At 34.4% G+C, this 1,629-nt stretch overlaps 1 protein-coding gene across 1 annotated transcript; it reads left to right on the top strand.

Moving 5' to 3' along the window:
* Positions 1-572: 572 nt before the first annotated feature.
* Positions 573-1,281, top strand: LOC134229048 (dynein light chain Tctex-type protein 2B-like). Its single transcript, XM_062710752.1, has one exon. It carries the CDS (start codon positions 749-751, stop codon positions 1,226-1,228), a length of 480 nt encoding a protein of 159 aa, XP_062566736.1. The 5' UTR covers positions 573-748; the 3' UTR covers positions 1,229-1,281.
* The last annotated feature ends 348 nt before the right edge of the window (positions 1,282-1,629 follow it).

The following is a 1,629-nucleotide window of genomic DNA, read 5'->3' as shown; positions in this document are numbered from 1 at the left end:
CTTTTTTATCCACATCCTACCCTCAGGGACTATGATTTGTATATCAAAGAATCTGCACTATATATATTTAGATGTTTGCAAATTAATATTTAAACAGTTATAGATCTGAATAATATTTTTAATATAGAAAATTTTGTAAAATCAAAGGCCCCAGATTCCTAACCTTCCACTGAAAAATAAATCATTTTTATATTTTTTAAGCTTTATTTTTTTTTTATTTATTTATTTTGATTTCCTTTTTTGTAAAAGAAAACTGATTATAGAAAGTATTGTATGATCAAATCATCAATGACCGTGACCAATTACAGTATATATATTTGTATGAAATCAAAATAGAATCTAATGGATTTAAATGAAATTAAAATTATTATTTAAAGATCCAGTGAATTACGGCCCGTGGGTAAATTCGAGCTAATGGGAGTATATGTATTTATATATACATGGTGCACGAACTTCGGGAATAAATTGACCTGGCGGGGATTATTGGATTAGGAAGCCTGGCTATTCTCCGACAGAACCTTTAAATGCAGTCGCTTTGTATAGATACCGGAAAGTGATTTAATTACTGGCGTGCGGTCGTTTTGGTAGTAGTGGATTCCGCTATTCTGTAGTGAGGGACTTAAGCCTTTCCCCCAGTGGAATCTATCGACTAGGAGTGAAGATTATGTAACTGTCCTGTTCTACGCAGTGGTATACTTCTCTGGTGCAATACTTAATTTGATTCTTTTTTTTAACTTTAATTAACAAAATGGATACAATGTTAAAATCAAAGAAGAGGATGGTTAGAGGACCCAAGCCGGGAAAGTCCGGGATTGTGTCAGACAATTATTCGGTAGCCTCGGATAGACTCATACATCACGAGGGAATACGAATAGAAAACACATATCAACTAGAACCAGATGAAGGTAAAAGATTCAAAAGTTTTATAGTGGAAGAAGAAATGAGACGAATTCTACGTACGACACTTGAATCTCAAAATTATAAAGACTGTATGGGAAGTTCTCTAACGACAGAACTGGCCAACGACATCAGACGAGCGATCCAGGAGCTGGGGTGGCCCCGGTATAAGTACGTGGTGCAGGTGGTGCTGGGTCAGGATAAGAACCAGGCGGTCCAGATGGGGAGCAGGTGCTTGTGGGATCAGCACAGTGACAGCTTCGCCTGTGCCTCCTACAGCAATAAAACTATCTTTGCCGTAGCAGCTTGTTTCGGGGTATATTTTGATTGATATTACAGGATGTTAGATAAATAATGGTTTTTATGGATGTGAAAAGATGTTAAAGGCGCTATACAAGGGTTTTTTTTTTCGATAGGATAAAATTATAGAACATTTTCTTTTTTCTTGTGCGTAAATTCTACCACAAAAATTATTGTATTATAAACTATCATTAACAAAAAGAAATGTTTTCATTTAGAGAAATGAACAAAAAAATATATTTTTTACATTGTTATCTGATGTTTCAGGATTGTTAAGAATTGGACAATGAATTGTGTTGCACAGCGAAGGAATTTTCACTTTTCAGGTAGAATTATTGATTGAACTGAATCATCGTAAATCTCTAATAACGTATTTGTCAGTGAGCATTAAAATCTTATTGTCTTCTACAGGAGAAAATATAAGTTGTTATC

The sequence above is a fragment of the Saccostrea cucullata genome, unplaced genomic scaffold, assembly GCF_032062105.1.
Source record: "Saccostrea cucullata isolate Sc308-1 unplaced genomic scaffold, CSIRO_AGI_Scuc_v1 ctg1369, whole genome shotgun sequence".
NCBI classification, from domain to species: domain Eukaryota; kingdom Metazoa; phylum Mollusca; class Bivalvia; order Ostreida; family Ostreidae; genus Saccostrea; species Saccostrea cuccullata.
Note: the sequence above shows the minus strand (reverse complement) of the source record. Positions and strands in the feature narration are given on the sequence as shown.

Bases quoted from the DNA above. Each gene is read 5' to 3' on its own strand.
- LOC134229048 (XM_062710752.1), top strand. From the start codon at position 749: ATGGATACAATGTTAAAATCAAAGAAGAGGATGGTTAGAGGACCCAAG.